The 20,839-nt window shown below is 35.3% G+C and overlaps 3 protein-coding genes across 9 annotated transcripts in view; all 3 read right to left on the reverse strand.

The window, feature by feature from the left end:
- LOC115243090 overlaps positions 1-3,491 on the reverse strand; it is a 5,622-nt gene extending 2,131 nt beyond the window's left edge. Inside the window, 3 exon segments of the mRNA XM_029819770.1 lie at positions 5-885; positions 3,254-3,331; positions 3,333-3,491. Of these exon segments, the coding sequence (XP_029675630.1) occupies positions 5-885; positions 3,254-3,331; positions 3,333-3,434 (1,061 nt within the window). The 5' untranslated portion in view covers positions 3,435-3,491.
- A 431-nt stretch (positions 3,492-3,922) lies between these two features.
- On the reverse strand, positions 3,923-14,562 carry LOC115243091 (serine protease HTRA2, mitochondrial). 7 transcript variants are annotated; one of them, XM_029819776.1, is made up of 8 exons: positions 13,940-14,562; positions 13,719-13,848; positions 13,407-13,493; positions 13,081-13,275; positions 12,849-12,999; positions 12,620-12,779; positions 12,053-12,224; positions 3,926-4,358 (listed from the first exon to the last, which is right to left on the reverse strand). In XM_029819776.1, exons 1-7 carry the CDS (start codon positions 14,344-14,346, stop codon positions 12,062-12,064), a joined length of 1,293 nt encoding a protein of 430 aa, XP_029675636.1. In that variant the 5' UTR covers positions 14,347-14,562; the 3' UTR covers positions 3,926-4,358; positions 12,053-12,061. The 7 variants fall into 7 exon arrangements, with proteins under 7 accessions (XP_029675632.1, XP_029675636.1, XP_029675633.1 ...); XM_029819777.1 differs by lacking the exon at positions 3,926-4,358 and adding an exon at positions 9,583-10,438 and having other exon boundaries at positions 13,725-13,848; XM_029819774.1 differs by lacking the exon at positions 3,926-4,358 and adding an exon at positions 9,583-10,438.
- A 1,545-nt stretch (positions 14,563-16,107) lies between these two features.
- LOC115243099 (rRNA N6-adenosine-methyltransferase ZCCHC4) lies at positions 16,108-18,184 on the reverse strand. The gene is made up of 4 exons (XM_029819784.1): positions 17,936-18,184; positions 17,300-17,844; positions 16,507-17,197; positions 16,108-16,430 (listed from the first exon to the last, which is right to left on the reverse strand). Exons 1-4 carry the CDS (start codon positions 18,000-18,002, stop codon positions 16,177-16,179), a joined length of 1,557 nt encoding a protein of 518 aa, XP_029675644.1. The 5' UTR covers positions 18,003-18,184; the 3' UTR covers positions 16,108-16,176.
- Positions 18,185-20,839: the final 2,655 nt, after the last annotated feature.

Here is a 20,839-nt window from a genome sequence, read left to right on the forward strand (position 1 = left end):
AAGAGCGGACAGGACCGGAAGCGGTCCGAGATCGATCGCGGCCACCGCCGATGTCTCTGGTTGAGTCGCGTCTTTAACGAGCTTCTCCGGTCTCTCGACACGGAGATCGTCATGCACCTGGAGTCGGCTCTGATGGGAGATCGCCAGAGGCACTTGACTTGGAAGGATCACCGTCTCGTAAGAGGGTGCCGACAGGACTCCGATCGTCTCGACGGGTTGAACGGCCTTCAGACGAACGTTATTGTGAACATCAACGCGGCTCTGAGAAGAAGTTGCCGTGCCGATCAATCTCGGGACTAAAATCGTGTCCGAGAGTTCGTAAACAGGCGCGACGACGGATGCCGTAGTGCCGCGATTGGTCCGACCCGCCTCGGTCTTTTCCTCCTGCGCTGGAAGCTCCTGGGAACTCTTCGGTGAGGCGTTTGCCGAGTCCCGATCTTCTTGGGAACTTGGATTCTCTGTCCGATCTTGATTATCGGTCGATGCCTCGAGACTGCGTTTTCTGCGGCTCGTCGTGCGCTCCACCTCCTCCGCGGCAGTGACCTTCGCGTCTTCCTGCAGGACGTTGCTGGCTAACAGGACCTGCTCACCGGTCCCAAGCGGCAGATTGGTCGCCGCGACGCGGAAGCCGCCCTCATCGGCAACGTAGAAGACGGATTGTAGGATACCATGTGCATCTATGTAGCTGTAGGAGCCACGCGTGACCCCGTCGAGACCCCGGACTTCCTCCTTGGCGGACGGGCCGCCGGCGTAACTGTATGCGTGCACTCCGACGCGCGTGTCCTGCGACTGATGATACACCGGAAGCGGATTCGCCAGATAAGCGTAGGGCAGCAGGGTCAGCTGCGCGCTTGTCGCCACACCGAGGATCGCGAAAATTGGAATCTGCGAGAGAAGAATGAGATTCTTATTCTCGCTGCAAATACGCGAAAACTGCCAATGTTGAAATAAACAAAGTATGCATAATCGTTTATAAATATATACTGTTTCCTAGTTTAATCTACACTGTGAAAAATTCTCTAAAAATTCAGACACATTTTTGTTTAAATTTTCAGATCTGGGTGTCTAAAAGAAACTTTAGACAATCTGTCTTAATCATCAGAGTCGTTTTTCTGAAAGTTCAAAAGAGTGTTTGAAAATTGAAGTGTGTCCAAAAATTCAGACAGTATTCTGTCTGAAAATTCAGACGGTGTGTCTGCAAAAAAACTGCAGACATTTTGTCTGAAGTTTCAGTCATTTTTTTACAGTGAAATCAGAATTTAAATTCTTCAGAAAAAATGCAGTTTTTTTCCGAATAAAATTGTAAAGCGATATTTTTTTCACTTGCTCCGTCTGTATCGACAAGTTTATCGCATTCGCCGATAAGAGATTCCGACATCCTTACGATCATCACGGGATTAAAGAACGATATCTCGGCTGCAATTCCCGCGAGCGATATTCCGTTAATAGATATCGGGCTGCGGCGGGAGAGACAACAATACGCGTACGGTGCGATATTCGTTATACGCACGTTTGTACGCTCCGCATGGCAGAAAGTTTGGTCGGATGCGCTTTATCCGGAGAGCACGCGAGAACAATGCGAATCGCGAATGCGCTCGTCCTCGGGACGTTCATCTCGAATGCGATCGTCGCGATATTAGATTTATTTGCGCGACTATCTAGTCGTGCATTTTCGGATTCGCCTTTTCAAGAGGCGCGAGAATGCATCGGGCATTTTAGAGTATCTCCTCGGATGAGAGATGAGAGCAGACGCTTCTCACAGGGGACAGCCAGCGAAATGTTCGACGAATTTTACACCCGATATCGGGTAACGCAGGGGCAACACGTGTGGGACGAGAGGGGGGTGGGCTTATATACTTGCATGAGCCTCTCGGGAGATCCAGCCTCTCTTTACGATCCAATAAGGCCTGAAGAAGTGACGACAGACACCAACGGAGAAAAGTGCGCGGTCGGCCCTTTATGCGTCAAGTAGTATCGAAAAAAAGTCAACGACTCCAATCTACATTTTTATTTTAAACCAGTCCATGCAACGCGTCTTACATATATGGACGAGTACAATCGAGCGAGAACAAATTTTTCTGTCTGTAAATTTCTAGCTGCAATTTGTTGGCAAATTTAAAAAGAGATCGAGAGCAATGAAGAAGCAAATACAATACAAAAATAACTGATGAAAAGTAATGACTAAATCTCTCCTATTATATAAAAAAAACACTAACATGTTGCATTAACAAATATCTCATATATCACTTAAATAGTAATTGAATAAAATATTAAAACATCGGCACTGGATAAAAATTTTTGTTCAAATTAATAATGAAAAATTTCAGAAATCACGACCACTGCGTATATTAGTTTACACGCTTGAAAAACAAAATGCTTGGTGTCTGTGTTCATATTTAAATAAGCAACTTTAAAATCGAATTCTTCGAAAGCGTTATAGTGTGATGTTGATAGTACCCAATGATTTAAATCACTATAAACGTTAAATAAACAGCCGTAAAATAGTTGTAGCACACGCTGGTACGAGCAAAGCTGACTAGAAAAAATTTGTGTAGCGAAAAACGGAGGGGAGTTCTATACGGTGTTGGATAAGAGTGCCATTTAGCAAGAAGGCTTGGCCGCCATAAAACGCGCACAGTGATCGCACTCTTGCGAATCGTGGATTTTACACGTGCGCGCGTACATTTTTCAACGCTTTTATATCTCGACAAAAAGCAAGTAACCCGGCAGGCGTCGCGCAAACACAACCCTTGCAAATAAATTGTAAGGCCCACTCGTATATATCACTCTCGCGGACGTGCACTTCCCACTATTTAACAACTGTAATAAAGACCTCGCTTCGCTTCTAATATCGCACATAGTAGTTAAAAAAATAATTTTCTAATACGTCGTGACTTTACATATGAGACTTTCGTGCGCACATGAGAATATTGATATACAAGAATTTAAATATTAATCGAATAATTAATTAATTAATACCAATCAACAAAAAGAATTAGTTTCTATAACTAATTAAATTCCATTTAATGAAATTCCATTAAATAAAATTTAATTCGCGAAAGAAATTAATTTTTTTAGTCCACACAATGTATATGAAACATCGTTCGTCATAATTAATTATCTGCGTTTCACTTTTCAGGAACTAAAGAAGTAGAAACCAAGAAAGACAAAATGTATTCCTTGAAATGAGAAAATTGAGTAAAGAACGTAAGAAGACTTATTTAAAGAATGAGCTGAAATAGATTGCGCTTACCAGTGCCTGCATAGTGCTTGATGTGCCTCTGCCGACCTCCTTACTGCCTGAAGGACTGTCCAGGCTATGCACCTTGCTCGCAATCTGGTTTTGACTTATATATGCGCCGCGAGCTGCGCGAGATGTCTTTGAACCAGGAACCTGAGGAAATGTCGAAGGACGAGGCGGATCCGCTCGCCATCGAGACGGGATACGTCGTCCCGGATTACATCGGTCGATTCGCGGGTCCCCGCGAACACCTCGTCATCTACCGTGCCATCGCCATTTCCTTCGTTTCGTTTTCTCGTAAAGACGAGAAAAGTACTGTACCAAATGCTTGTTTTTCTTCGCGGAATATATATTATATATACATTAATATAAATTTGCATTCTCACATTTCTAAAAAAATCAAACATCGTTAAATATAATTACTATTATTAAAAATTTATTTAAATTTTTAAAAAGCTAACTCTCCCCTAAAACAGTTAATATTAAATTCTAAAACTAATTTAGATTCTTTTTAATAAAATCTATTGGCCTAATTCAGCCAAAATCCTAATAAGAAATAAAATACAATGGATGCAATACAAAATTCTATAGTTTCGTATATCTACTATTAGACCAGCTGAACAAATATAATTTTTATTTTCATTACATTCATTACATTTTTGTATTTTAATCTATTTATTTATCACAATTTATGCACATTCTTTCACTATTATTTGTTTCTAAAAAAAACTTTTCGTAATCAACTAAAAAAGCCAATAATTTATATTTGGCCTTAATAAGACCAATCTGTTAACAATGAATAGTAAGCGTTTAATTCTTCGCGACAAATTCTCGATAGACTAATTATCGTAATTAACGTAAGATCGGGAGTTGGACGAGGCGAGAGCTTGGGAAAACATTCGATTTACTCGAGGTCGTTCAATGATCCCAATCGCGTAGAATTTCTTCGGTCGTAACACGAACCCTTTTCTTTGGCTTCGTGCACCAGAGGCTGCATTCGACCTCGGATCATTTAATTTGCAACACTGTAATGCATTTTAATGAGATTCCTGGGCAAGACTCTTGTTCCGGTTACGATAAATTCTTTAGCTCATAATAATTAAAACGATGTAAAGATCTGAAAGAGAAAAATGGTTCAAAAGACTGCGACATTTTTTTCTTAAAAGTTTGTATCGCCTGGGGGATACTTTTGCTAAGATCTTTTGAAAAGTGGTTTCATTATTTTACGGACGAGTAAATTGACATTCATATTATTAGTATATAACGTTATCATTATAGAATAAAAAATTGCTGCGATGGTTGGACGACATCAAGGCCATCCGCTCTCGCCCGCGGTGTAACGTCATCTCATTTTTACCTTTTATAAATACGCGTACTTGTTTTATATGAATTGAAGCTTGTTCTTTAAGTTTAATGTGCGCGTTTAATAAAGCGCATATTACTAAACTTTGGTTTCAAAATTCATTCATATCATAAGTTTGCTAACAGGCTCAAGTAACATGTCTTTAATTTTCTTGAAGATGCGCCAGGAAGAGGAAACTAAAATCTAACCTCCTTTTCTTAATGCTTCTTCTACTTCTACGACATGAGAAGTACCGCGTATTTAACAAATTACGTATTTATAACGGTAAAAAAACTGGTTTTTGCCTTTCTAATGCTATCGCAAATTATTATGTACATATGTATATATAACAACTAAAGTTTTAGCTGCATTTTATTTATATAATTTTATATATATATTTAATTCTGTATGTTATAAATTTTATATAATATAATTCTTTTTAAATTTTATATATAGTTAATTAATAAGGCATACACGCATACATAAATGTTTATAATTTAATCACGTTAATTTTCTGTTTTCATATTCAGTCTCTCTTTAAAGAAAATCGTTTTGACAAGAATTATTTCTCGCAAATCTAACATGTAATTTCGAATTTTGAGGAAATATCTCAATCTTCTGATCTCATTGGTGGTATCACAATGAAAAGTCGGAACATAAGAAAACGTAGGCGGATAATAGCATCCACAGAATATCGAGTTCGATCTCGGCATGGTATACTCGAGAGGGTTTTTTATTATGCCACACTAGTGCACAAACGCGATATAAATAGAAACGTTACGATAAGCAGGAAATATAACTTCCATAATACGATGCGGTCAGTTACCCCCGTGTTATTATGAATTTTAAACAGCACGTGCAATAGCCTTTAATTCACGCCTGTATTCCATGCGCATACACGTGCCAATTTAGTCAATTTTTAATCTCAAATTCCTTTAAGGAGAGCACGATCAGTACCGATTTAACCGAGAATCTAACAACCCGAACAACCAGGATGTAACCTTTAGGATTCTCACGGGGGATACATTTATTGCCAATTTCTAAGAATCCCGCGCTTCCTCATTCTTCCCATAGTAGGGTACCGTTTCGCGGACAAATCCGACGACCAGGACACGCCTTTTCGAGCGAGTCCACCAGCGCGAGGTAACAACGGGCCGTGACCTTTCAGATGGTTCTGCTCGCTTCCGGTCATCGTCCGCGCCGCGGTCGCGAGGAGACTGTCGGCTGGAACGTGGGCGCAATATCTCGGGATATCTCGTCCGCACTCGCGGTGACACGACGCGTGATCTCGTGTTCGCAAGATCCGTCGTCTATTTGCTTCTCCACCATTATGTGCTACCAGCGGCATCAGCATCAGCAGCAGCAGCAGCAGCAACAACACGTGGGAGAGGGACGTCATCGGTGCGCTCATAGGCGAGAATAGCTACGAAAGCGTGGATAATCAGAGAATAGGCTCCCGCATGTCGATGTGAGCGCCGAAGGCCGGGAAGACGAAGAGCGCGGTGATGACAAGAAAAATGCGACGAGAGGATAAAGGCAGAAGAGATCGCGCAAGGAAGCCGACGGGAGAGGGAACGGAATACGAGAGACGATAATGGTCGGATCGTGAACACGGTCGGCAGAAACATTCGATTACTCGAGCTCGCTCACGCTGCTCTCCTCGCGTATCGTAGGTCAAGGCACCTCTTATTTCCTTAACCCTTCGCGGCTCGATGTGACTTCAAAGTAATGCACCGACCGGCGCTTTTTCTTTTTCTCTATCTCTCTCTCTTCTATCTTTTTCTATCGCAACAATATACAAGAACTTATCGTCTTATGATTGCAAAATTATGTTGACGATATCGTGCGATGTAATTACATATATTTGTCGAGATATCGAGGTGTTATCAGAAAGATAAATTTAATTTGTATATATAATTATGATTTTTTTATTTTATATATAATTATATTGATTTATTTAAAATTCTATAAAAAAGATGCATACGCGCGTATTTCGTTGAAAGAATATTCCTCATCAAAAACACAGAATTAATTTTTTCTACCGATTTTCTTTCAATGCCATTTTCTTCGCAAACTTCAAGTCACAACAAAGATAACTCTTTTGCAAGTTATTCCAAATTAGTTATGTAAACTAACACGCATACATAAATGTTTCTGATATTAATTAATCACAAGATTTTTATTAAAAAGATGTAGATCAACTTGTGCAAATACCAAATAAGTAAAGAAAAATGTGTGAAAAAAATTTTTAATGTCTAATTATAGATAATTTTCTTCTAAAATGTGATCATTGATTCCTCGATATAATTACAATTTATAATTTATAAGCATAAAAAGTAAGATCGTCAATCTAACGATCGCGAGACAATTGCTGAGAGTTTTTTTCTCGCGAGTAATTCGATTGGCCTTGATCAGGGCCGCGACAAGCTCGTGTTCAGGTTCAGAGCGAAATTGTTCGCCTGTCGCGTGACTTTTTTATCCCATTTTTCCCGGGCCGCAGACCGCAGACGTTCAGGAATCCTTTCCCTGGCACAATAACATCACACGACCCTCGTCCTTGGCGGTGCTGGCAATTGCGATGACCCGGACTCGCGAGCATACCTCTAACGAGTATTATAATGACATAAAGGGTTGGCGCGGAGGATCAACCTGTTCACCGCGCGATGCGTAAACTCGAGATCGCGCGAATATTTGCATATCCGGTTTCTCTGAAAGCAACACGGGCACGGAATTTTAAATGCGATCGATAAATCGCATCATGATAGGTTACGTGAGATATATGCGAATTACAATGCTTATTATGAGTAATAATTGAGCATAATTAATTGTGACATCATCGACATTTTTATCAGATACATTGATATCATTAGATTGAAATATGTATTTAATAATGTAAATAATTAATTTCCGGGAAAAGTGTTAATTAAACTCTTAAATCTAATATATATATATGTAAAAATATTAAATTAATCTAATATATTTAAAAATCTAATATATACATATAAATCAATATATACGATAAAATATTATAGTAGTAGTACGCGATCTCCATAATATCATGGAAGATAAAAACTTTTCGGCAGACATCAAAATTTTTAATTTAATAAACATTCTTTACTTTTTATCAACAACTCATCAGTCTTGAAAATCGCATAAAAAGAGAAAAATATTCAGTAAAAATTTGGCAAATATCACTTTTAAGATTTCGAAAATGCTAAAATATCCAAATTAGAAAAAAGAATCTTTTATAATTTAATCACGTTAATTTTCTGTTTTCATATTCAGTCTCTCTTTAAAGAAAATCGTTTTGACAAGAATTATTTCTCGCAAATCTAACATGTAATTTCGAATTTTGAGGAAATATCTCAATCTTCTGATCTCATTGGTGGTATCACAATGAAAAGTCGGAACATAAGAAAACGTAGGCGGATAATAGCATCCACAGAATATCGAGTTCGATCTCGGCATGGTATACTCGAGAGGGTTTTTTATTATGCCACACTAGTGCACAAACGCGATATAAATAGAAACGTTACGATAAGCAGGAAATATAACTTCCATAATACGATGCGGTCAGTTACCCCCGTGTTATTATGAATTTTAAACAGCACGTGCAATAGCCTTTAATTCACGCCTGTATTCCATGCGCATACACGTGCCAATTTAGTCAATTTTTAATCTCAAATTCCTTTAAGGAGAGCACGATCAGTACCGATTTAACCGAGAATCTAACAACCCGAACAACCAGGATGTAACCTTTAGGATTCTCACGGGGGATACATTTATTGCCAATTTCTAAGAATCCCGCGCTTCCTCATTCTTCCCATAGTAGGGTACCGTTTCGCGGACAAATCCGACGACCAGGACACGCCTTTTCGAGCGAGTCCACCAGCGCGAGGTAACAACGGGCCGTGACCTTTCAGATGGTTCTGCTCGCTTCCGGTCATCGTCCGCGCCGCGGTCGCGAGGAGACTGTCGGCTGGAACGTGGGCGCAATATCTCGGGATATCTCGTCCGCACTCGCGGTGACACGACGCGTGATCTCGTGTTCGCAAGATCCGTCGTCTATTTGCTTCTCCACCATTATGTGCTACCAGCGGCATCAGCATCAGCAGCAGCAGCAGCAGCAACAACACGTGGGAGAGGGACGTCATCGGTGCGCTCATAGGCGAGAATAGCTACGAAAGCGTGGATAATCAGAGAATAGGCTCCCGCATGTCGATGTGAGCGCCGAAGGCCGGGAAGACGAAGAGCGCGGTGATGACAAGAAAAATGCGACGAGAGGATAAAGGCAGAAGAGATCGCGCAAGGAAGCCGACGGGAGAGGGAACGGAATACGAGAGACGATAATGGTCGGATCGTGAACACGGTCGGCAGAAACATTCGATTACTCGAGCTCGCTCACGCTGCTCTCCTCGCGTATCGTAGGTCAAGGCACCTCTTATTTCCTTAACCCTTCGCGGCTCGATGTGACTTCAAAGTAATGCACCGACCGGCGCTTTTTCTTTTTCTCTATCTCTCTCTCTTCTATCTTTTTCTATCGCAACAATATACAAGAACTTATCGTCTTATGATTGCAAAATTATGTTGACGATATCGTGCGATGTAATTACATATATTTGTCGAGATATCGAGGTGTTATCAGAAAGATAAATTTAATTTGTATATATAATTATGATTTTTTTATTTTATATATAATTATATTGATTTATTTAAAATTCTATAAAAAAGATGCATACGCGCGTATTTCGTTGAAAGAATATTCCTCATCAAAAACACAGAATTAATTTTTTCTACCGATTTTCTTTCAATGCCATTTTCTTCGCAAACTTCAAGTCACAACAAAGATAACTCTTTTGCAAGTTATTCCAAATTAGTTATGTAAACTATAATTCGAAAAGGAGTTTAGGAATTTAGTTACCTACCCGCATCTCTCTGAAGCCTAAATTGATTCTGTTTTTTTAATGGTACAAAAATCAACGTCTTGTATATATGGCCCGTTAATTTTATCAATAAAAGATTATTTCAAGTTTTGACAAGGAATACCTTAATGACCAAATTCATCGAGCATTTTATCATCTCAATGTCAACTATTATATTTCTACCTTGCCATCCTGCCATTGCGGCAAAGTTACCATTGATAATTTATCGTTTATCGCACGCAGCATCGGATATCAATGATATCTCTCGCATGCGCGAGAATAGCGAAGAGAAATCATCAAGCCGCCGCCAACATCACTTCTTCCTCCTCCTTTTATAGATCCTGGCGGATCGACGCGAACGTTTGGAGTTATATCTCGACGGAACGATGCTTTAGAATTCCAACAAGATGCACGCGTCCGCGGACAGTAAAATCCTCTCTCCCCTATCCCCCTCTTCCTGCGGAAAAATCGCCGCTGATGGAAGCCCCGTACGTGAAGGACCACCACCCACGCAACTTCACCGCATCGTCTGCCGCGAGATCCGGTCACATATTTGCGCAGGTCGCTTTACGTCGTAAACAACAAACATAATGCAGTCGAGCCACGAATGAGCCACACCCGTGTACATACGCACTCATGTAACACACACGCATTACGCACCTATGCACGAGTTATATTCGCATACATATACATATCGCAGCAAGGACTCGACGCAAAACTATCCACGCGACGTAACATCGCTCTTCGCAGTGATCGAAAAATACCAGATAAAGCAGATAAATAAATGCTCTTTCGCTTGATAAATTTCATAAGTCGCTAAGTGGCCCTTTATCGTGTATATTTAAATTAAAACGATTGTACAACCAAAAGGCGTGTATACTGGAGGCTCGATTTGGTGTGACTGATGAACCGGTTCACCAGTTGTAAAGTGCGCTAAACGATAAACGTGATTCTTATAACTAAACAACACTCGATGCATACTGAAGGCACTAATATATATAAGTCCATTGTAAAATTGAAATTAATTGAAATTAAATGAAAAATAAAATTTCTTATCTATTTTTATATCCTTACAGTTTAATATGACCATTTAACTCCGAATTATAATTAAAAAACCGTCAATCTATTCAGATTTGTTTGTAGTGCCGGTAACTGTAATAAAAAGTATGATATTTCTAGATGATTAGGTATGTATATAATTTCGAACTCAGAAATGGACGAAGTTAAAACTCACAAGTTTTCCATCTAACTAATGGAGTACAACTTTTTCCGTAACTCTCTGCGTTTTCATGTGGCAAGTGAAAGCGGGACTGGCAATGTCCCGCTTTTTCTGCCTGATTAAAAATTTACACTCCACGGAGCAAACTTTCTATCGCATTTTAACGATCGATCGTACTTACCGATTCTAGCTGGGGCGTCGCGGACATCGCCAATTATCTCTCCTGACCCGAGACCCTGTCGACGCTCGAGATCAGAACGATAATGGACCGGTCGATAGAAGCGCGAACATCCCGATGTTGCCGATATGTTCCGTTCCATGAGTATGTTTACGAAATGACGCGACTCAGTGGTAGATCGTACGGTCGACATTTCCAATAGAACGTTTGAAATTACCCGTAAGGCTTGTTTCGATCGATCACTATCGGAATATCGCCAAAATGGTGGAAATTGCTCGCCACTAAACCCTTATGGTCAATCGGCATTTGTATTTATCTGCAAGCCGATCGCGAAATAGATCATGAGCAGAATGATCGACGCAAGAAACTCTTATTTGTCCGACTGTAATTACTCTGCTCCGGTGACGTCGGGATAGGTGGGTTAGCACTACCGGATGTACACTCAGGATGTTATAAAGTCATTGTCGGCTCACGGTTAAGGGTTAATTACACGCTGCCGCGTGTAACGCGCCTTGGGCTACATTAAACTTTGGACACCATTGATTTGTGGCGTTACTAACCCTCGCATACACATACACACATGTATATATGTATGTATATATATTTATACAGGGTGTCCGGTAATAACCGTATCACTCTCATGTGCAGGTAAAGCGGGTTAGTTAAATTGAGGCAAAAAATCCATTACCATTTTGCGATTTTCGTAATAATTGAGAAATTAATTTAAAAAGATCGGCCAATTCGCGCGAGTATAAGTGCGCAGTGAAAAGAAACAGCCCATTGATATATGATTGCTAGGATGCGAGAATCCAGCGTTATGTACCGCTCGTATATAATCATTGTCATTTATAGAACGCCCTCCAAAACTTTGTGCGCTTATACTCGCAGGAATTGGTCAATCTTTTTAAATTAATTTCTCAATAATTAAATAAAAATTCTTTTCAATAATTAAACAAAAGTCGCAAAATGGTAAAGAACTTTTTTCTTCAGTTTCACCTGCTTTACCCTGCACACGCGAGGTGATACGGTTATTACCGGACATCTTGTATACATTTACGTTTGTATATAAATATTATATACATACACATATATATAGTATACTTTCAAAGAAATAAGACACGCGAAATAGATAAATTTATATATTATATACCTCAATCAGCTATATATCTTCGGGTTCGACGGTTATATATAAAATTTTTCCTTTTCTTATAACTTGCAATTTTATCGATCCTGGTTGTTCTAAAACCTTATAAATATTAGTCGAATCCACCACAGGGTCGCCATTAGCATGAGTCACTACATCTCCAGGCTGTAATCCAGCACTGCAATAATAAGATAATATTTAAATTTTTCGGCATTAATATATTTTTACGTATGCTTCATGTTACAATATATTGGTGCAATTTTTTCAATATTAAGTATCATTGTAATTAAATGTTTTAATTTATAGTTTTGATAAATTTACTTGAATATTGTCTTATTATCTATTTTTGCAGTTTGCTTATCTACTATTTATTATCTATTTTGCTATCTATTCTGATTCTCAGTTTATAAAAAACAATTTTAGTAATTTATCACTTCATATTATTATTTAATATATTTAAAAAAAAAAAACTCGCGAAAAATGAAACTTGAAAAATTAACTTTTCAAGTTAATAAATTCTCATATGATTACAAAATTTATGATGATAAAAAAAAGGAATACTTTGTTACTTACTTATGAGCTGGAGATCCAAGCATTACTTTCCACACAAGGACTCCGTGCCTAACATGCATGTACTCATTATATTGTTGCATCTCAAGTAAGGTGTCTGGCATTAGAGTTTGCATTGTGATGCCCATATATCTTCTCCTAGGTCCTTCTTGAAATGTTACACCTACAAGAATAATCTCTGATATCTTCCTTACATTACATTGTGATGGAGTAAAAAAATACTTTGCATTACCTTTATCTTTCTTACGTAATTCCACTTTTTTCAAGAATTCTTTTGCATAGTCTATAGGTATGGCAAATGAAATTCCAGATGTCACTTTCATTGCATTTATCCCTATTGCTTCCCCATTTAAATTCACTAACGGTCCACCTGAATTTCCAAACTAGAAAAAAATTTGATTTTGTTAATGATAAGAGATAATATCTAATATTTATAATAAAATAAACAATTGTTTGGAACTAACAGTAATTGCTGCATCTGTCTGAATATATCCCATATGTGGATTATGCAAACCAAGTTCTTGACTTTGTCTATTTACACTGCTTACTACTCCACTTGTTATAGTGTTGCTAAGAGCTAATGGAGAACCAATAGCCACTACAAATTCTCCTGGTCTGATATTGGCTGAGCAACCAAGCTTCATTACAGGCAGATTGGTCTATGCAATCAAACGATATATAAATTAACAATTGCAATAACGTATAAAAGCACACACATATATATATATATATTATAATAAATCGATATAAAAGATGTATCCAATAAAATTTATATATTCATTAGATATACCTTTTTTATTCGCACAGTAGCAAGATCACTTTGCAAGTCAACATCTTCTATTACTCCAGTATATGTACTACCGTCATAAAGCCGCACCTATGTAAGAAAATAAGAGACACGAAATAATTTGAAACAGATATAAGAAATCAACAGCTATAATCAATAATAGAAATTTTATCAAATAATAATAATTAAATTAAAAATAGATTCAGACATAAGATTTAAAATATTTGTATATAAGGCATGAATAATTATTTGATATTACTTGTAACATATTTACAGGATGTTTAAAAAGAATAGTGGGGTTCCCAAAGGACTCACATTTACCTTCACTGTTGTATTGGGCTTATTTACTACAACATGAGCATTTGTTAATATTAAACCATCTTGACTAACGATAAATCCTGATCCATTACTGGTGGTAGCTGGTTTCCCAGTAAAGAAGTCTATCCTAATTCAAGAGAAAGGAAAAGCAATTAATATCTGTTTATCATAGATATATATATTGTTTCTCATAATATGTAATCTGTGTTCATATTTACCTCCTATTGTCCTTGATCTCAATATAAACTACGGATGGCGCGGATATCTCCACTACGTCCGCTATAAAATTGTACCTATCCCTGTTCTGATTACCATTGGACGGCGGCAATGAAACGGCATGAATGACGGGACAATTAGGGACGGCCAGATTTTCAATTCTCCGCCATATATCATCTTTCCAATTATACAAAACATAGCCGAGACCTACCGCCGAGATGAGCGCGGTACAGGTTAAGAACTCTCTCGATTTGCTGTCGTTTACCCTTCGACCCTGATGCTGATGCGAATGGAACACCCGGATTCTTGCTTTATATCGCTCGGCGAGTACGATCGTCGCGAACCGTGACAGTTTCGAGCTGTCTCGCGCCAGAAACGTCAACGGTAACCGCGACAAGGGAAAGGCCATCCTTCAAACCCTGAGTATCCTGACACGAGCTGCTGAGGTCGGTTGGTAAAAATCAAAGATCTCGTTACAATTCGAATGCGCGCGATCGCGTCGAATGCCCATTTTTATCCGATTTTCAAGGAAAAATATTAATTCTCGATGCCCCGTATCATGTTCATTTGCATAAAGACTTGGAACGATTTTGAATCCTCGCGCCCGATTGTTCGAAAAACAGGAGCTGGCTTTTGCTGGCTTTCGGCAAATTTCATGCGATTCCTTCGACTCTTCGAACCGATTGGTTGAAATTCAAACCTTCGATACACGCTCGGTATATAAACTTATATAGAATAGAAATATAAAAATAAACTCAGTATTGACATTGTACATATAATATATTGTACATTTTTTCAAGGAAGGAAAATATATTTTTAATATGCTATGAGTAATATATTATATATATATATTTTTTTATATATGTCTATGAGTAAACTCCGCCAATGTGACAAAATTTGCAATATCCGCGATAACAAAATAGTTCCTAATATCATACGGATATTCCTTATCACACACAAGAAAACGCATTAATTATAAATAATCAATATTCAAAATAATCTATAAAGAATTTGCAACGTCACCAAAGTGTCATTGATAATTTCTTCAAGAATTTTATTTGAATATGTTATTCATTTATAATCTAACATTGTTCGTATTCCGCGGGATAAAAACGCGACGCTAACTTGTTGCATCGCAACTCCTCCGCCTCTTTTATCGCAGGACATCGTACTGTACGGTACTGCAAGAAGCGAAGCTTCTGGTAATATATTTGCACAGGTAAAACTATCAAAAAGATAATCGTAGTAAATATATACGCGATTATTCGCAACAGCGTCTTATATCCGGATTAAATTGTGAAATTAGTAATATGGCTTTTTAATTAGTAATTATAGCCATAATTAGTAAATTATGGCTGGAATTTCGAGAGTCAAAGATCCGTCGATATTATTCTTGGATCGGGTAACCGGCCAATACACACGGTGATCGAATCTATCAAGTTTTTGACAGAAATTCCACAATATCATTGATTTGATATAAGTATTATGTAGTGCTATGTAAAAAAATGCTAGAAATTTATATTTTATATTTCTTTATGAGAGATTTTTTACTTGGCGCTGCAAATTTCGAAGAATTTTAAAGAAATTTTTTGTTGCTTTTTAAACGAGATTTATATATGTAATTTTGATTAAATATCAATTTAATCAAAATAGAGTTTTTTTATGTTAGTACAATTCTTAGTACAATTGTTATTGTTAGTACAATTCTATTATAAATACATACATACTTATAAGAAATTATATTTATACAGAATAAAGATTGATATAAAATATTAATCCACTTACAATTAGAAATAATAAGTTGCCAATTATAGCTAAAGTTATCCTGAAATATATATAAATAGATTAAAAAATTTATATAATTTTATTTTTAAATTATATTTTTTTAATAAATTAAATTTTTTTATAAATTTTTATTAGATTTTTTACATAGAATTCGTGCTTGTGAGAAATTCAGTTATTCATATTTTTGAATCTTTGTACTTAAACTTTTCGTTAAGTATTTATATATGGATATTTTCATTCATAATATTTTCACTCATAGTATTTTAAACATTATGAACATTCTAACTATGTGCAAAAATAATAAATTATATTTAATAAGAAGCCATTTATTATTGCGAAAGCCATAATTTTTCTTGATCGGAAAAGATTTGAATAAAAAATACTGAAAAGAAATTATTTAATATTTATTATGCATAATACAAAATCAATACAAATTTACATTAGTTTATTTATCTTATTCATTGTCATTTTTTATTCTTGAGAGTTTCTTTTTATTCTGTTTTAATTTTAAGACTTCTTTTCTACCAATGAGAACATTTTGTTTAACAATCTCTTTTGAATATTTGATTTTATGCTTTTTAACTGAAGATTTCATCAATTCACTTTCTGCTTTGCGTTTCTCAACTCCTTTACCTTTCTTTATATCTATCTCAGGTATATTCTCACAATCAGTAGAAAGTAAATTGAGACATTCTTTTCCAGTATGACCTATAAATAATACAATAAAGTATTAGCAGGAACAATAATTAGAAATATTAAAATTATATTGACACGTGACATGTACCTAATTCATTGCATTTAAAACATTTTCCTACAATATTTGGAATTTGGCCACATGTATGTTTCTCTAACATACATCTGTTACATGTTTTGCAATGCTCCCAAGTAGGCTTTACACATCGTTTACATATTTTACAATGCTTATATGTACGACCATCTTTGGAAGTACATTCCTTGCATCTCTTGCAATGCTTGTTTTCACTAGACACCCACTTTTCACAATCTTTGCAAAATTTGTATCCATCAGACATAGGAAGCTCTAGTAACTTTAATGATATATTTGTAAAGATTCTTACTGGGGAACCATGTTTTCTACCTTGTTTACCTGACACAAACAAAGGATGATTATCATAATCCACTTTATAATCAGACATTATCAAATCTTTCAAGCCGCCAGCTATTGATGGTGGATTGCTCTTTTCTCTCATTATATTTTCCATAAAATATGGAAACATAAACATAATGTTCAAAGAAACATTATTGTTATTTAATTTTTTGTGCAGGTCAAATATCGTTTTTATTGTGTAAGATATGGGTTCTACACGACCCCCAAATGGGGGATCACATATTAAATAAGTATTCTTTCCTTCATTTTGAGTGATAAAATCTTTGAACACGTTAACAGCATCTTTGTTAAAAAAGTGATGATTGAAAAGATTGTACCAACAATAATCCAATGGTCCAAAAAAGTTATGCTAGAATTGTGTATGAAAATCATATATCCATTAAAATTTATTTATTAATATTATTACATTTATTTATTAAACAAATTTATAATCTCTATTTTTTATACTTACAAATCTTCCATCAAAGTCTAAGAGGAGAGAAGACATTTTGTCTATATAATGTTCAGTTATATATTCATGTATTCTTGGTGTTCCAATACAAAGAATCTGCGTAGCTCCAAGCTTTAAAAGCATCTTTGTTATGTCCTCTGTTGATTTCTTAGAAAATAAATATTGTGCTTCTTTCTTTGCATTATCTAGAGGTTTTAGAAGCTTCGTCGGATGATGCAATTGATGATCTGTCAAATTCTTTGTAATATCATGATCGATATGCTTATCTTTTTCAGAACTAAAAATTAATCTCTCACAATCATGGCAGTAACATCTCTGTGTCACGGATTGTGCTTTGATTTCGTTGAAACGAATATACAATTTTTGATGAGGATAATGCTGAGTGAGTTTTTTCTTTTCCTGCTCCCATACATTTTTGCGAGATTTGGATAGTTCTTGCCCATACTCTAGATAGAATCTACATAATTTTCTATCACGACAAGCAGAGCATGCATAAAATTTCTTTAATTCCTCACCAACATATGTACCAAATAGTAATGTTGGCCCTATAAAAGATTAATTTTCTTGAAAAAAAATATAATTTTTTAATATAAAAATTAATTTCAATATATATATTTGTACAGGTATGACGATTACCATGAGGGCATTGTGGATGACTTTTGAGACCTCCCCATAAACATACTACACCACGTGTACCATCCATTTTGTCATATCAACAATTTATTGTACAGGTGAGTTTAAATCCACATATTTGTACTTCTTCACGCATGCTACCTGCTCTGTTTTTAGGTTTTTACTTTGCACTGCTCATTTGCATAAAATCTGTTATAAATTCCCAATTTTACTACTAGGTGGCAAACACAATGGGCGCGTTCGGCAGAGAAAGCGCTCAGTTATTGTCTTCCCAACACTCGACGTTGATTTGTTGGTTCTAAAAGTAAGAGCCAATCACGTTCGATTGCTACTGAGCGGTTTTCTCTGCTGAACGCGTCCAATTCTTATCTTCCGAGTCAAGCAATTTTGCGCGAAATATAGTTGCTTTATTCTATAAATTTCATTGATAAAGTTGAAATAAGTGATTTTTAATATTCACATTAAAGTTAATTGCATGTTGCAAGTAAAACGAAAAATTTTATTATTTTGAAGAAACACTCTCTCTCTCTATCTTAGAGTTTATCTTAGCATTTGCCAAAAGAGTTTATCCTCTGCGTATAGGATTTACAAAAGATTGATGTACTTGAGAAATTTGAATAGAATTTAATTACACTCACACAAGCCAAATGTATTTTATTGATATTTATTCTACAAGTGCTGTCAATATTTGTTGTCTGGTGTATGCGTAAATTTTCTTATTATAATTTCCTGGAAACATAATAGCAGAATATGTGTAAGGCATATCGATGAGTCTCTACAAGCTCCACACACGACTTTCCTAAATCGCGCTTTTATTTTGCAAGGAATAGGTGAATTAAAAATTAATTTTGATATTTATGTACACATATATTTTAATCTTTATCTATATATAAAAGGAAGAAAGATTTAAAAAATTATTTTGCTTTTATAAAAACAAAAATAAAATACTTTTTTTTTTTTAAATTGTCTATTTCGATAATTAGCGATTTGAGTTTTCATAGAGCACGAGTATCCATTCACCTATTTTTTGCAGGTCATTCGTAATATTATAGCTAAATGTGCGATAACACATCACACAGATTCGATAAATTTTCGTGGGATCATACATTGCAATAATCGTTTTAACTTAAATAATTATATAAAATTCAAAATAAGAAAATGTAAAGTTTTTCTAAAATAAGTATTTTTTTAATTAGTACTATCAAGGTAAAACAAGTTTTTATTAATTAAATCAAAATTAAAATCTTTTAAGAATCGAAGAAACAGTTTAGTTTCATTCTTATCCTAAAGCATTGCTAAATATTTTTCAGAATGTATACATTTCTTAAACTCTGCTCGTGAGTTCGACCTGTCTGCATTCTGCAAGATTATATCACAGACTATTGTTCACAGTCAAAAAGAACATTCGCTAAAAATACGAGCTTAGGGTCACTATAATGATTGATGCTTTTCCGAAACATTTCCATATGGGAACCAGAAAACATCGGAATGAGATAATTATTTTCAATAATTATTTACATCAGTGGACAATATAAAGTCATATTACAACTTATCTATAATAAATATAAGCTTTTCACAATCTTTATTCTCTGTGCCTAATCTTCTTATATAATGATTTTTACGTACACACAAAGGGGAACGTATTTCGTAGTGTTTCATAAGCATATACTCGATTTAATACTGTATGTTTGCTGTAGAGTTCGTAACAGTTATTGAAGCATCTAAAATTAAAACATTAATACAAACGCGATTATAAATACATGAATTTGATCTCTACTCGGTTCTCTTGTATTACATATTTAAATTATATCAAAATGATCTTGTACCGCACTTATGAATTTTTTTATAACTTAATCCTTTTATTCGACAAAAGCTTTTAATTTTTTTCTCTGTATTATTTATCTCATTGACTGTAAAACACAATTATTTATATATTATCTAATTTTTTTATAAAAAATTCTAACATGCATTTTTCGAAAAACTAACGGAAACAATAATTATATTTGTTTTTATTTTGATAACCAATGTCACAAATTCATTTTTTTTATCATTAATTTCATTATGTATGTATTTTTTACTATAAACTATATTTAAATAATTCTCTTTATTTACATAATTGACTATGAAATCTTCTTATTTCAATTTCCTGTACAAATAAATCGTCTCATCTGCATTTAAAATTATTCATCTCTGTTTAATATAAAATTATTTATATACACATTTATCAATCCAATAAAATATTGCTACTAGGAAAAAGATCTTGATGTTGATATAAGAGAAAATTTAATCATATAGTAAGAATAAGGCATTTAAATCCCTTGAAAATTTTTGCATACTTTTTTAATCCAAATTGGTCGCATTAAATAGATTTATTTCAGAAAATTGCTATTAAAAATGTTGTAAAGATATATTCAAAAAATGTATAGCAAGTATATAGTAAAATTCATATAGAATGGTTCACAATAAAAAAAATAGCATTAAAAGATGGCACAATTCCCTAACAATATAGAAATTGTGTACTATCACTATTTATTAATCAGTAAAATCAATTAACTATGAACAAATATTGACCATGTTGTACTTTGTGTTAGTTGTAATTTTATTTTTGCAATATAGAAATTGCTTTCTTTTCTACAGCAAATAATTTTGTATATTTCAATAAAGCTATATCCATGAAATGTGAAAATACGAAATAGGTGCAGTGAGATCGATTTATAACATTTTCTACAAAACGTGATCGAAATTGTTCATTACTTTCTACATGATACTTTTTTCTCGTGTTACTCAATTCTCTCTACGCGATCTATATAGCAAAACTGTCTATAATACAATCTAATAATACTTTATTCTCCTTTTCTTTTTTTTTTTTTAAGGTGCATAATAGCATCCGCGTCGCTAATATATATA

This window comes from Formica exsecta, unplaced genomic scaffold, assembly GCF_003651465.1.
Source record: "Formica exsecta isolate Colony F162 unplaced genomic scaffold, ASM365146v1 scaffold69, whole genome shotgun sequence".
NCBI classification, from domain to species: Eukaryota; Metazoa; Arthropoda; class Insecta; order Hymenoptera; family Formicidae; genus Formica; species Formica exsecta.

What these genes read in the sequence shown, in the direction of transcription:
- LOC115243091 (XM_029819772.1), bottom strand. Translation starts at nt 14,346, where the DNA reads ATGGCCTTTCCCTTGTCGCGGTTACCGTTGACGTTTCTGGCGCGAGAC. An exon ending in AGCCCAATACAACAGTGAAG is followed by an intron (nt 13,494 to 13,724) that starts GTAAATGTGAGT and finishes TTTCTTACATAG; the next exon opens with GTGCGGCTTTATGACGGTAG. An exon ending in AGACAGATGCAGCAATTACT is followed by an intron (nt 13,000 to 13,080) that starts GTTAGTTCCAAA and finishes ATTTTTTTCTAG; the next exon opens with TTTGGAAATTCAGGTGGACC.
- LOC115243099 (XM_029819784.1), bottom strand. Translation starts at nt 18,002, where the DNA reads ATGGATGGTACACGTGGTGTAGTATGTTTATGGGGAGGTCTCAAAAGT. An exon ending in TAGACTTTGATGGAAGATTT is followed by an intron (nt 17,198 to 17,299) that starts GTAAGTATAAAA and finishes ACACAATTCTAG; the next exon opens with CATAACTTTTTTGGACCATT. An exon ending in TTTTAAATGCAATGAATTAG is followed by an intron (nt 16,431 to 16,506) that starts GTACATGTCACG and finishes TATTATTTATAG; the next exon opens with GTCATACTGGAAAAGAATGT.